The sequence below is a fragment of the Pieris brassicae genome, chromosome 2 (genome assembly GCF_905147105.1).
Source record: "Pieris brassicae chromosome 2, ilPieBrab1.1, whole genome shotgun sequence".
In the NCBI taxonomy this organism is placed as follows: Eukaryota; Metazoa; Arthropoda; class Insecta; order Lepidoptera; family Pieridae; genus Pieris; species Pieris brassicae.
In genome coordinates, this window is record NC_059666.1 from 7,731,314 (window position 1) to 7,744,785 (window position 13,472).

Sequence of the window (13,472 nt, forward strand, 5' to 3'; positions counted from 1 at the left end):
TACCTGGACCTGTGTAGATAATTTATATATAGTCCAGTACTAAAGTAACATTTTCTACTTGTTATCACTGCGTCTTGCCATTTACTCGGATGGAATATTGATCAGGTATCGCGTATACTGCATGAGATAATAGTGTTATAAATACGTTTTTGCAGAGTTTATAAAATTTACGAATTATGATTAATAATGAAAAATGCGGAAACAATTTTGAATACTTATAATCTTTATTTACTTGCTGTAATAGTTATCTATAATATAATAATAATCATACATTTTTATTGCCTCTTCTAAATGTTGCATTTTACGAGTTTTAACCATCTTTATAGTAATAATAATAATAAATACTTTGCAAAGACAGACAAAAGGGTTGTGACAAAATTCATATTATCCTCACATTGTGTCTGTGTCCCTGTGTTGTGGATAACTAGAAAACAATTATTCGGTTGTACATGGTACATGTTTGAAACAGTTTAAAAAAAGTAATTTTAGTGTTACGACTTGTCTTATAAAACATTAAGTATGGGTGAATGTGTGAGTGTGCGAATATGTGTGTGTTTGCGCATGTATTTGTGCCTGTGTTATTTTTTGGAATCTCAAAGTCATGTCAAGACGAACTAAGGCCTCTGTAGATTTGAAATCCAATTTGGCTTGTGTATTTTTTATATTATTTGTGGGTTTGAATGGTTGTTTCGTTAATTTAATCCATTGTTACACCCTACAAAAATTCTTCGTCACAATGTAATCGGTTTAAGACTTCCTACATATAAACATAAAGTTAGTTTAAAAAAATAATAACGCGATCCTGCCATCGAACACAACATTCTATAGGTAGAGATTATTCTAATGCATTTTTACATGTACGAAGTCGGTCTACACGTAGTAACTCTCACTAAATCTCTTGAACTAACTAACTATAACACACAATTTTTTATGTTAGTTATGATGAGAGCTATTTAGTTAAAATTAATAATTATTTTTTATAAGAGGAACGAGGAACATCTTTGCGCAAGTTGGCTAGCATGATAAGTCATTATTGAGATATTATGCGGTATGCCGGCTGTTGGGCGCCCTCGCCATTTATACGCTCCTATTACAATCATATTGCAGTAGGCCTCCGTAATCTTTAACAAATATTTTCCTGTAATAGTACTTTATTGTATGAGATCTTAAATAGATATAAAATATCGGGACTAGGTTCATGCCTGTTACTAAAAAGAATCTAATATATAAGTACACATTTTATTGACATCAAACGCGTAAGTCTGATGATATATGAATCATAGTTAAAGTGTCTTCACGTTATGGTTCTTCAAGTACGAGAAACTTTTGATAACGACGAGTTAATATCGGTCAGAAAGTTGGAGGACAAAAGTTATATCTCATGAACTTAGCTATAAGTGGCTGTAATATCAATAACTGAACCGTGTAAAACTTGAATTATTCGCTTCCGCTGGTGCTATAGAAATAATAATAGATTATTTATATCTACAGAACAATTTAAGAAAGCTGTATATGACACCGGAAGATAACAAAATCCGCAAGTTTATAAATTTTCTAGGAAATTTCATAGGATTCTAAACGAGAAATAAATTTTATTACTTTACGTTCACATTTTCGGATTCTCTCTCGTCTCGTGATAAATTTATTGACTAAGGGATATCCATTTGTAGGATTCTAAACGGTTAGGTTAGGTTAGTGACTTATTCAACCACTAAATTTCAAGACTTCGCGAAGTTTGAAAGCTAATAAAAGGCAAGCGATACAGTAAATACAGCCGCGTCGAAATTCGATGGGTGCTCATAAACGTTGAAACCGCACCGCATTATATGGACGCTTTAAAAATAACGCGGCATCATAACCGCTGTATACATTATACAAACATCGCGATAAATTAGGTGCGAAGTGGCGCGAAGACGGCGATAAGTGGCGCTGTGGCTGGCACGGCGCTCAGCCGCACGTTGATCGATACTGGTCACATCGCCGTACTCGGTCCCCGCCTGCATGCATCACAATACAATCTCCACAAGACACCCGACGACTCTACGGCTTTACAACTCCCTTTCCTTGAGTTTCTAATGTCACATTTCGAATTCATTTGGAACAAACACGCGAGCGTGTGACTATCTGTTTCTAATCAAGCGAGATACGACACACTCGTGAAATGAAATTTTCCAGTTATCTCAACCTTTATCTATTCTTTTACTAATTACTTAAAAATATATTTTAATTAAATTTAACCAAAGTAATTAATATTTACTAATAATTTTAACTATAGCTGAAATTCCTTGTCCAACAACAAAACCGGAATATGTCTAGACAGAGAAACTCGGTCATAATAAGTTAATTAGACGATTAATGTGCGATTCTAGCTCGTGGGAGATCTCCACCATATTGCGTAATTTGACTGATGCGTCGCTGACAGCTGAAAATGTTTAACAAAAGTATTTGAAACAGTGGATTTTACTTTCTGATGTCTAGAGGTTGGTAACAACTGGTTTGATAACCCGTTTCGCCAGGTTTGCCCGCGGTCACTGCGACACCTGAACCTTACTGCACATGTCCTCTTGTACACGAAATCGTTATGTAGATTGTAGACACATGTCCTTCGCTGACTTCCTCGGGGCAGCGAAACATCACATTCCGTGACGAATCTCGGAACCAACGGTCGAGATAAAATAATGACCGCCTGTGGTGTTTTGCTCAAAAAACGATGCCACTTTGATTTGAGATACGATTGCAAATTAAACGTTTCGATTTCTTAGTATTCTCAAAACGCGGGAATGATTTAAATTACCAGATTGTTTATGCGCATGTGCATATCATTCGCCCAAATTCTTACAAAGAACCCCTTTCCGACGGTGTATCAATCCCCATCCCTTGCATTGTTGAGCAATACAATGTCTACGTATTAGACACTCTTGGGTGTTGTGTAATGTGGTAACTAATACCTACGGATGTAATACCGTGTCAAAAGTTTAGACTACTGAAATATTCAATGGTAGCTATTGGTTGCTAGGCTGCGCAGTCGTTGACCTACACCCAGCTCACTCCACTACCAATCTATGTTACATACGCCCTCTCCAGTCTCTGTACTCCTAAATTAAACGGACTGTCTTTAAACAGCATTCTGTAAATGTTTGAAAGTTGTTTCTGCTTTATCGACATCAACAATTTGATTACCTAAATATCTCACGTCCAACCGAACGAAATGTTATTTGTTAGTTACGATTTAAATATAAATAGCTATATTTTTAAAAGAGCAATTACCTATTTGTTTCACATATACCATATTATTATCTACTACAAACATTATCTCACCGTAGACAATCCGTATGAGAAAAGATAACGTCTTCCGTTGAACGTCGTCACTGAAAATACGATAAATTTAACTGCCCACACAATTATTTAAAACATATTTGGGTTAAACAAGTCTTAGCGTTAATAACTTCAATATAACATAACATTCCTATTTTACAATTAATATGTACAATTTACATGTAGATACTAAAGTTGCTTGTAAATGCGCCTTTGTTTTGTAGTGATGAGAGAAAACACGGTGATTTGTAATCAATAGTTTTGCTTGGGTTAAAACGTTAAGAGAGTGTAGAGAGGAGCAGTTAACTTATTAATTAGAAGGTAGGGCCTGAGAATGTGTGGGTTGAATGCGCGCGCGCAAACCGCGCTATTATTGTGAGAATGTACTTGAGACTAAGCGTAAGGAACGCATACCATTCCCAACGTTATCGCATCAAGTTGAATCGTATTAAACTTTACCATTCGTTTATAATAATTATGATTTTTTATACATGATTATATTCCCACTTTAATAGGTTTAATTCATTAAATAATATATTATTATAGTATAATAATATTTATTTAATGGAAATTATGTTTTTTATTCGAGAAAGAGGGTTGTTCTTCTACGTCAATTAGATTAGGTGTAACTGTATAAAATTTAATTTTACTCACAGAGCCTACTTAAAAATTTGTAGTACGATCTCGTACCGTGGGAAAGGTGTCGTTCTCTTCGCCGGCGCAGGCTCGTAGTTAACGGTGCTACTGTGGACGCAGATGGTAACTTTTTATCTTCTACTTATGTTTGCTTCTTTTTTTCTATTGCAGTTAATTGAATTGATTTTTATATAAGTTTCCTAAAACAATGAAACTTAGATCGTATGTTATGTAATCGTAATGCAAATGTTGTCGTAAGCGATCCCCTTCCGCGAGGTTGTTGAACGTTAACTGCGTTTGTGTTCGGTGTTTTATTAATAAAAGCTTTACGGTGACGTGTATCGGCCGCCCGCCCGATTGGGCTATTTATTGATGCGCACGCGCAACACTGATCGACTGCCTATCGATCGCACCAAGCTATTCAAAATCTATATACCTACTTTTGTTTGTACTCCTTCAAAGTTTTATAACACGTTAAGACAATAAAAAAATTGACAACGTTTGTTTTTGTGTTTTTTTACCACACGACCCAACTGCAGATTTAGTGACATTATTACTATTAATGAATAAAAAAAGACTAGCGTTTGGCAAGTTTAACTATGTTTTATGCTACTATAATACATTCGATGACGATATAGCGGTACATCCTGTTACCATTACCGACGACCGCCACCGACCACCGTACCGTTACTGCTGATAGGCTATTTCACACAGTTCTGTTATGCGGCACTATTATTAATAAGTTGGGGCAAATTTAAATATATCCAAGTAATTGAGTAAACTTGATTATCCAATTTTTTGAAACGGGTAAAAAAGTTTTATAAAATTCATTCCATTCTTTGCCTTATAAATAATAATACAAAGCTTGAGGTAAAAAGAAAGTCTATGAAAAGTCAGCTTAGTCTAAGACTAGTTTATCGGAAGGTGGTTGATGAGGTTCACATAATGATTAGGTGCGGTGTAGAAACAAAGCGAGGGGTGGGCCGGTAAACAGCTGCGTGACTCGGGCCGCGCAGATGGCTCGACCTCGCCGCCTGCCCACTCCGAGACATAACCTCCATCACGAAACCATACGTGTCGCAACTCAAACCTTTCCTTTACCGTTTCTCGTTAAGTGCAATTAACTGTTAACTTTGTAAGCATCTCCATATGTATCAGATAATTTTTATTAGTAGTGTAAACTTTAGTTATTTTTAGGTTTTTCCTATAATTCAAAAATCGTTGATGTCGCTTAGCTACATACACAGATACTCTTGTAATTAAGACGTATACGATAAGTAAAGAAAGTTATCGACGGGGTAGGGCATTTCGCCCGCATCGGGTTGTTCGCGGGCGGTCCGTGACGTCGTCGGAAAGACGCGAGCGTGACGTCACGTGCACGTGGGCGTGTGCAAGCGAGACGGGCATAGGGCCGCCAGAGGGACGAGGCCGGCCCTCTGCGGAGGGCGCACGCGAATTGACAGATTTCTACACGCTCGATACCATCTTGAATCGCATTACCACCCGCTCGCCACGGCATGTAATACCAGCTCGATATTATTGTAGTATGGGTTATGAAATGTTCAATATTTTATGAAAGGGTTCATTTCAATTTTATGACTTAATAAATAATGTTTTGAGGTACAGTGATAAATAAATCCATTGTACACAGTTTAAGCGGTTTCGCCGTGATAAGCTGATGTTTGGAAGCCTCCGGTTGGCGGCATGAGGTAAACAAAACGCGTTTGGATTGTGAGCCCGTAAGCGACGTTGCCTCACCGCGGCTAACTTTATACAAGTAGCTGTCACGCACTGTTTACTAGTTTTCTCTATCTTCGCGATTCTTTTGATCTCAAAACAATTGTTATAGTTATAGTAAGCTAAGTAGGGTTTGTCTAATCAACAAACTATGATTTTAATAAGTATGTAGGTCTATTTTCGTGTACCACATTGTTTTATTTCAAAAGATTCTCCTACGATAAATATAAGTTTTTTTTTCAATAGATTTTGCGTTTAGCAAAAAGATGCCTTCAACAGGTATCGAATAAGGGGGGCAATTGGGGTGGCTTGACGGAGTTGTGCCGAGTGCTGCAGTGTGGGCGGATCTAGATATCGGCGACGCAAATTGATGTATCCAACTTGTATTGGTAGAATGCACGATCTAACTTTTACTACCTATACATAAATATATCAGTTATAACTATATAACTGTCCAACGACAGTACTTGTAAAATTTAACTATGGTTCAATTTAAACACACAGCATAGTGAAAAATTATATTTTTACCAAAAAATTATAATATCCGTCAAATTATGTAATATGGGTTTCGTTTGGCATTTATAGCAAAAATAAAACGTTTAGTAATCATATCTTTTGTCTAATTTCCTTTTTAATTATTTTTTTCTCTCAAAACAGTGGTTAAATGTGTTTTCTTTTTAATTGTATTTCTTTACTGGCCACAAACAATGTGGTAAAGAGACCCCGAGTTATTATAGTCTCCCACTTTCATTCAATATTGACATTTTGTAACCTAATTTAGGGTATTGGTGTCTAATGATAATTGTTCGTTGGTGCTAGCAAGCAGCGCGGCGGCGCGCATCTGTCCCGCTATCGATCCCGCCGTTAGGTGGTTCCCACCGCCACAACACCGATAGAACACAACTATTCGACCTTGAACCTTTAACAATCCTTATAATTGCATTACAATGCAACTGAGCACTGTCTTTTATTAATGGCACAAACATTTGATTTGGTAACATTTATTTCCTGATTCGATATAATGAACGCTTACAATACGAGGTCCGAACTAGGCTGCAACTCCCAAGTGGGACGGTCTATAATTTTTAAGGCAGCCAAATGTAGGTCAGCGCTTGTAATGTATGTTTGAGAAGACCTGTTTTGTGAATCGTTAGATCGATAGTGACTGGAACTGTTCTTATCGCACCAAGAGTCGTGACTGGCCAACTCTAACTGATGGTATATGCACAGTTCGAAACGTTTGCTTTAATGGCCTTGGGAGGCAATGGGGTCGAATAGGCGATTCTGTAATTATTGCAGCGGTAGCATGTAGGATAAATTCTTTATGACTAAAACGTGTTTTGTACGACTACCGTGTAACAGCGATACCAGTTTATGAGAACACGGATTGTAGTATGAAGTCTATCGGCATTATTCAAATAATATTAGAAAAATTATTACAATTCTATAGCTGTATTGCATTTTCAATATTCGTATCTAAGTCTTCAATAAAGTTCAAGTAAAACTATAAAATGTAAAATAATTAACTGAATGACCAACAATTAAAACATGAAATGTGTCAACTAATACAAGATAGATACTGGAAAAACTAGTTCAGTGACTAGAGATGGCGCGCAGTGCGCACACCTGGAGCGCGAATGTCAAGGCTGCGCGCGCGCTTGGGACTTGGAACTGCTCCAGCCGTGTTCACGCAAAAAATACTATAACATGTTACATTATAAGTAACGCCTTATTTCCACTATTAATCACCATACAATAGCTATAATAAACCCTCTATAAACTAATAACCATAACAAAAACCAATAAATCCATACAAGAGTATTGTTTATAAAACCTAAACGTTTTCTGTGCATAATGTTTAACAATTTCTTAAGGACTTGTAATAAAAATATTTGCATATTCGTAACACCTTATTTAAAGGGAAGTAAGGTTGAAAATTAGAAATTAATTAGGAGTGATGTTCGCATGTGTGTCGCGCGACAAACACAAGCACGTGCGATCGGGCGTCTGACGTCACAGGGGTCGCCCCCGCCCCGCCTCTTAGAGAAAGAGAGGGAAGATCTAAGCGCGGCAACGGCGCACGGCCCGTTTGTTTTCGCATGTAAAGCCAGCGATAGTTGGGTGATAGGCCGGTTTATCTCACAAATAAGAATATTCAATAAGGAGCAACAACACCGTGATGCATTTCTCAACTGCAATACGGCTTTATATGCTGTTGCAATAATAGAAACATTTATGACGATATAATAAATATACATATTCGAATGCAAAACTCACAGTCAATGGACACTACACAAATGACACGAATAACAAAAATAATAGTTAACCAACCGCGATACAACAGCGATTTATATTATAAATATAGCACACTTACATCATATAATAGTAAATACTAAAAATAAGATAGTTATACATATGTATATATATATTTCATTAATTGTATTTTAGTTGATTAAAGTTGGTTATTAATTTATAGTATATAATAAGTTGCTTGTCTCAAAAATTCACGTGTGCATATATAATACATGACCAGCGCCTATATCATTCAATTATTCGATATCTGATGGCTATCTGATAACATTTGTTTTGCGATTAGCGTGGGTCAATGTCGTAGTTTTTACTTGAAGGGTTATTATGTATTCTGTTACAAGAATATAGGTTTTATATACTATTTATTTTGTTTCAGAGGGTGACCAGGGTTCCTGGGAAAGTGGACTGTCGTACGAGTGTCGGTCTCTTCTATTCAAAGCTCTCCATAATCTCATTGAAAGGTACTTATGAAACTTGTTTAAATCCACGATCAAACAAAACTCTTGTGTGTCGTCGAAATCGATAGTGAACAAGCGAGCGGAAGTTCGTGAGTTTTTAATGTAAAGTCAAAGCCGTATTAATACATGTGACATGACATAGTTCTAGGCCATGGTAATTTTTTTTAATGCATCTCATATTAATGAGAATTTCTATATTTGCGATATCTTGTGTTACCGATAATAGCTTATACAATTAACATATTTTTTTTTAAACGGGTATTAATTAATAGCTTGTTAACATAGTTTGTATGGAAAATCAACTTCAGATCGGTTAGTTAATCTACATGTAATTCAGATTGTAATCGATAATGCTCATACATTGTGTTCGTACGTAACGCTTCATACGAATGCACCTGGCGCGGCGTGGGGCGGCGCGGGCGCAACGCTCCGCCTCATTGTTACGAAGGTCGTTGCATCGAGACGTTCTAAACGCTTTTTTGCCAAAACGCCGTTTTAAGCCACAGATTAGACCAAAAGTGAAAGTTTTCGCTGCTATACTTATTATGACTTGTGATTAATGACCTCTCCGATAGGTTTACGACATGGCCCATCTAACGCGAGTGGTCCGTTTGATTTGAAATAAAATCGGCAACTGCGCGAACGTTTTTATTGCCCCTCAAGGTCACCGTTTGTAGCCTGTTTGTAAACGAAGATAATAAGGCTCGTTATAAGTAGTTGGAGCGGTTTTGAACATCCCGGGCCGGTGCGCGGTGGAATCCGTGATATGAACGAAATCCAGACGAGTCGTTGACCCCGGCTGCGGCACGTCAAAGTAACAATGCGTGCGTCGAGACGTACTTATCACGACACTGTGTGCTTTAAAGGAAGCCAACTCCGCTTTTTCCCCACTTAATAATTTTATACCCAATAATTATCTCACGCGCTCCATTCAATGGGTCGGTGAAACAAGACATCTTTTTATAATCTTGGATATCGTTTAAAAGATATCTGAAACGCGACATGTTATGATTATTATGGCCAGATATCATGAGTAATATTGCTAATGATCACGTTTTGTTTAATCGTTCTGTTATAGAGTTATACATATGGTATAGTCAATTCTTTACTTTATGACACTACATGAGCGAACTATTCAAGTATGTAGAAGACAAAGAGTTTTGCTACGGCCGCATATCGCTCAAGGTGCGCAATCACAAGTTGCAAAATACACATCTACATAAAAATATAGCTCCTATTGCGCGTTGATTAAGTACAGACATCGCGTACTTTATGATAGAACCTGACGATAGCTGACATTGATCGGTTAAGTCGTATAATCATTATCTACTCAAGTAGGTATTTAAACGTATATCGACACTGGTTTTGCAATTGTAAAGATTATCACTATTGTACGTGTTTGTTTATAAAAATATTGATAGTGATTTCAACATGTATTTAAAGATTTTCGTAAATGTAATATAATATCTATCATATTGTTATTACATTTTTCAGATGTTTGCTATCGCGGGACTTTGTGAGGCTCGGAAAGTGGTTTGTGCAACCGTACGATGGGGACGAAGAAGACGTGGGCAAAAGGTAATCCTATCCAAAAGTGTCGAAACTAAATTACTTAAGTTATAATTATAATAAAGTATGGAAGTTATATTTGAAGCAATTGTTTTAATGGGTTGTTTTCAAATACACGAACGTGACACTTCCTAAAGAAACATGGAGATTTCTGTGTTGCACTTGTTAAGTAAAGAGTGTAACTTCGTTCCTCTTCACACACTTTTTATTAATACAAACAGTATGGTCTTTTTAATGATGTCTTAGCATATATTAACTAGTAAATAGTGTTAATATTTTATTACTTATTTCGCTTATGAATGAAGTTCATGTATTGGTCCTTCGATCCGGCTAACTTTTAAAACTGTCACCCGCAGCCCGTGGCATTTGTCTTTCTCGTTTGCGTTCTTTCTGCACGGCGAGAGTACTGTGTGCGCGTCAGTTGATGTTCGACAGCATCCGCCAGTGCGTACGCTCACCGCTAAAAGGCTTGCACGGTTGCACGCTCCGCACGCTCATTCGCCAAAGGATAACAAGGGTGAGCTATTCTTAACTAAAACGTGTATCTGTTTTTTTTAATATAACGAGATGGAGTACTTGTCTATATTGGCATTATAGACAAGTACTATTGTTGCAATGAAACAATCCAGTAAATCTATAATACATGCAATGCTGAATATAAATGTTTGATCCTTTTTTTTAATCTAGTGTAAGTTCTATATGAATAGCGTAAAATCGGGCTAAACTAGAAGAGTGGATTGATTCGAACCAAAAATATCAATCAATAAGTATATGTAAAAAAAAGTTTTTTAGAAAATTTGTTGTATATTGTGTAAATGTAACAATCTTGCAGTCATTGACCATGTTATAGGCTCAGGATTTACAAACGCTATTTCTATATTAAATGATCATACGACCTATGTGTCGCAGTGATTCTGGCGCCATTCGGACTGGAAGGCCGCGTGACTGGCAGGGAGTGGACAGACTCAGATCCCGCTACTGCCCGTTTGCTCGACGCCTGGAGGCATCTCTATCCTTTGGAGCAAGCTACTGCTGCTGTAGAGGTGAGAGGGTGCTATATAGTTTAACTGTCAACAATCTTCAGGTGTTTTCATGTTAAAATGTGATACTTTACTGTTTTTATTCTAAATTAATCAATCAATTGTAATCACGTTTATTATACTTTCTCATTGATGGAAGAGTTGAGTCGAGAGAGAGTTGAGAGAGAGTCGGCTAGTCATAAGTTTATTTGTGTTATTAAAGTGTAAAAATACACAAAGGCCATATATATGGTATTATATATTAGACATAAATAAGTCTTAATAACCGATTTTTGATGTTAGAATCGATAGCTCTTTCATTTTATTAATTTAATCAGATAAATTATTTTTCTTTTTTAATTTGGTCCTTTAAAGATTTTTATAATGGTCGCAGGTGGAATGTGGCGGCGTGCGCATGCGTTACCCGGTGCCGTACGTGCTCGTGACGGAGATGGAGGCGCATCCGGGCACTCCCCCACCCGCAGCGGAGCTCGCTGCACGCACGCTTCGTTCGCTCACTACGCCCGTAGCCCATCAGGTACACGTGACCCTGCATACCACACACACATATTTAATTAACATATGAAAAAAATCCTTATCATTTTAGCTACAAATTTACTTAAGTATTTGCAATTTATTTTTTGATTAAATTGTTGAACGGGATTGGTTTTGGTCTCGCATTTCAAGGGTAAAATTTACCTAGAACTTTTCTCAACGACTAGTTGCATTTAAATAAAATGAATCTATGTATTTTTAAATATTAGTAAATACATATTGACATCATATTTTAAAAACACTACCGAATTAAAACGTGTTGCATTATCACAAGGTGAACGCGTGATTGTTGATACTAATACGAAATAGGGTTAATATCAACAATGACGTAGTAGGAATTCACCGAACAATTAGCGACAGTGTAAAACTGAACAGCATTTTGATTTATAAAAAGGACAAACTGTTTACAATTTAAGGAATAATATAAGGAATTTAATCGAAATAAAAACAAACTGGTTTTAATATGATTATTTCATTATCAATTAACATATCTACTATACCTCACATGATATTTGTGTGATGTTATTCACTCAGATACACTTAAAGTCACTGGGCCAAAAATAAACCCCAGGTTAGTAGGCAGTAGCTGCAATGCCAGTGATAATATGTTTAATAATGATTTGGTTAATTGATAACGAACTGTGCCTTTTTAAATTATCATAGCCTTAAGGCGTGACAGATGTTTGTGTCATGGTATTATGCTGCGGAAATAGTATTGCAAAAATAAAACTAATTGATATTCTCGCAGGTCCTTATACAACATATGTTAATACTAACTAACAACTTGGAAGTTGGAAACAAAGCTTTTTATTAAGATATTAGAAGTTTTGAGTATACTTCCTACAGTACACAAAGATTCTAAAAAAATTACAAATTGAAGTCTCAATTTGCATAATCTTGCAGGTCTTTAACAATAATATTATGACAAACACAATTGGTCCTAATCATGTAAAGGTTCTGTTGATGAAATAATAGCCGTATATATTATGTCTCCCATATAAATTTATAATATAACAATTGTCGATTTTTCAGACTCCCGAGTTGAGCTTTGCCGAGACATCGGGGGACCCGAGTGACGACTTCGTAGACCCAACACGCAAAACTAATTGCGCCTGCGCAAAGTGAGTACAGACAAGTTACATAATTATGCTACCCAATTATCGCTATATTCATATTTTTATTATTATTTTAGTACTTTGGAAGTCAACTATTTTATGCAATTAAATCGTTCACTTCCAATCCTTATATACAGTAGTTAGGAGCAGTATAGTAGTTGTATGAAAATTGTGTGTAATGCATTTTATATATAAAATAATATTTTATTTATGACGCCTTTGAGCTCCGCCATTTTAGCCTTCCGTGCTCTGTTTGGCAGCGTTGCCGGGTGTAGTTGTAGATAGGTAGATGTTATGTATGTGAATGTTCTAGTATATCTGTAGTATAAGCCTTAGAGGGATACTGCATGAACCTATCGATGCATTACTGTGTTAACTCTTGACGTTTGACTCTTTAACTCGAGATTAACGGACGTGCGTCGATATCTTCACAGTAGAACGACGCGCGCGCAAGCTTTTGTCACACTTTGCGTGTAGATACGTCTTTCGCTTAAAAAAATACAGTTACAACAGTTCCGCTTCACTACTCGACTATGGTGGGGGGGTGTTGATGGTGCGTTTGCGGGTTTGATTTCTCACCAGATGGCTAATCTAATAAGCTAATAAGATGGCTAATAATGGCTATCAATGTCAACAATAAACAAAATTAGCATGAAACGTAAACCGTAGTCGAGTCGGCGTTAGCTTTCGAACCGCTTGCGGTATCCGCTCAAGCGGCGCCGTGGGGCTGTATTCGGGCGGCAATAGGGCACTAGTCG

General features: G+C 36.8%; 1 protein-coding gene across 2 annotated transcripts in view; it reads left to right on the top strand.

Moving 5' to 3' along the window:
* The window catches only part of LOC123706569 (mediator of RNA polymerase II transcription subunit 13), a 44,306-nt gene that overhangs the window by 18,025 nt on the left and 12,809 nt on the right, over positions 1-13,472 (top strand). For both annotated transcript variants that reach the window (XM_045655846.1, XM_045655847.1), the window contains exons 3-8: positions 8,375-8,459; positions 9,951-10,034; positions 10,382-10,542; positions 10,935-11,068; positions 11,439-11,582; positions 12,632-12,720. In XM_045655846.1, the coding sequence (XP_045511802.1) occupies positions 8,375-8,459; positions 9,951-10,034; positions 10,382-10,542; positions 10,935-11,068; positions 11,439-11,582; positions 12,632-12,720 (697 nt within the window). The remainder of the gene's footprint in view (positions 1-8,374; positions 8,460-9,950; positions 10,035-10,381; positions 10,543-10,934; positions 11,069-11,438; positions 11,583-12,631; positions 12,721-13,472) is intronic.